The following is a 2,021-nucleotide window of genomic DNA, read 5'->3' as shown; positions in this document are numbered from 1 at the left end:
TATAATATAATATAATATAATATATAAGGTTGAACTGCATATATTTAAGCTACAAACAGTCACACTTCTGTAATTTGTACTTTATTATCAAACATTTTTACCAGCTTATGTCAGCTAACCATCTTGAATACACCTGAAATCTAGTAAAAGAAAATAGTGTCCTCTCCATGCAAAAATATTTAAGAACCAAATTTTAAGTAAGCTGTAATAGCAAGAATCAAGAGTAAGATTATTCTTCATAAGGTTAACCCTTGAAATTTTAACTTAGCACTTGCAGATTCTATGGTATTAACTACAGTGCGTGATATAAGCAAGCACTAAACAGAGAGACAAGCCAGATAAAGGTCTGAAAATGGTTAGACCTGTTCATGCCTCTGGCTGAGACAGAAATAGCATTAATCAAATATTTCAGCTGACAAAGATGAAAACAAATTTACAAAAGTGACGAAGCTTCTTTATCTTATGCTGGGGCGGGGGGATGGGAGGGAGAAAAAAAAGAAAAAAATCCCAGAACGCTTTCATTCCTTTCAATTATATTTATCAAAATTCTTACCTGCAATGCTAGTATATTTCAGTCAAAAACATTATTTTAAAATAAAAAGGCTTATTTTAGTCCACATTGTCAACACAAATACTAACTTACTGGATTTTCAACCCAATAAATCATCTGTTCGGAGTCATCAAAGTCGACATCAACACCATTCTGAACTCCTGCTATTGGAACCATAGCATCATTCGTCTTCTCCTCAGGGTTCAGAGAAATTCCATAAATTATATTATCTCTTACAGCAATAAGGAAAGGGTGTTCAACTGTGAAAATATATAATGTAATTCAGAGTTGTTTCTGATCAAGAAAATGGTATTCTGATATGCTTCCCCTCTCCCATCCAGAAGCTCCCTGATGCTGAGAACTCTTGAATGTTACCACTGATGTTTTGCAACCACTTACCTGTAAGTTTGTTCCCTCACTAGGAGTGAGGTTATCAGTTATTGTAATTGTTGTAACACTTACATTTTCAGCACTGTGCAATCACAATGCATGTGCAAATTCTGAAGAGGAAGTAAATAAGGCAGGATCACTTATTGCTGGCCAAGGGAAGAAGTACATTCACACAGCTGTTCTGAGCAGCTTTTTCAAATCTCTGAGAATGGGAACCAGCAGGACAAAGCTCTGAGGGCTCTCCAGGACATACCTGAGTTGGGTTCCAACGTCTGTTGAGCAGGACTCACAAGCAAGGTACAAAGTCATGTCAGCAACTGCTGATCTTTGTTATTAAATATAATTATAGTACTGTATTTTCTTGTTTTATCTCTAAGGGATTAGACATACTCCCTTATAGTATTTTCACTTTTAGGTAAACTTGTACCCTTATTCTTAAATCATATGAACAAAGAGCATCTCGTCAGGTGATCTCAGAAAATGCATTGTAGAGCTGCAGAGTGTGAGTCAGCAACTTAATTTCTCATCAGCTAATGAGTAGTGGAAAAGAATCTCCTGAACACCAATTCCCCTATTCCTTATGCTTTTGCCTTTAGAGAACAAATTGTAGCCTCTTCTCTCCACAGGCATGAGCTACCACTTCACAGGGAACTGGGCTGCTGCTGCCTAGAAGGTAGCAGTAATTCATTTCCTTTTTTATAATAGATCAAAGACTTGTTTTGGTTTTTGCTGTGATTTTCTTCACGGGCTGCTTAATACATTTATATAAATTTTGCAGTGAGAATTTTGACATGAAAAACCACAAATCACAGCATCATTGCACATCTCAAAAACTATTCTCCGTATTTCTCCCTGGCAACTGGAACTATTTGACAAATTTGATATAAGCTTAGATATAGTTTGTCTCAGCACAAAAATCACATTTGGCAAATAATTGTCTGAAGACATATAGCTAGCTCTGACTGTGAAATTCTTGGACTTTTTTTTTTTCCCTAATAATGTCAGACACTGGTGCTCTTCTATAAAATGTTTGCAAAGAACAGCTAAATTCACATGAAATTGTTCCAATACATACAAGACC

The 2,021-nt window shown here is 35.8% G+C and overlaps 1 protein-coding gene across 1 annotated transcript in view; it reads right to left on the bottom strand.

The window, feature by feature from the left end:
- Positions 1-643: 643 nt before the first annotated feature.
- Positions 644-2,021, bottom strand: part of LOC104529538 (low-density lipoprotein receptor-related protein 2-like) — a gene marked incomplete at its 3' end in the record, with an annotated part of 10,257 nt that continues 8,879 nt past the window's right edge. Inside the window, exon 8 of the mRNA XM_029086461.1 lies at positions 644-810. Coding sequence (XP_028942294.1) covers positions 644-810 — 167 coding nt within the window. The remainder of the gene's footprint in view (positions 811-2,021) is intronic.

The sequence above is a fragment of the Antrostomus carolinensis genome, unplaced genomic scaffold, assembly GCF_000700745.2.
Source record: "Antrostomus carolinensis isolate BGI_N321 unplaced genomic scaffold, ASM70074v2 scaffold3998, whole genome shotgun sequence".
NCBI lineage: Eukaryota > Metazoa > Chordata > Aves > Caprimulgiformes > Caprimulgidae > Antrostomus > Antrostomus carolinensis.
This window is presented reverse-complemented; position numbering and strand designations above follow the sequence as displayed.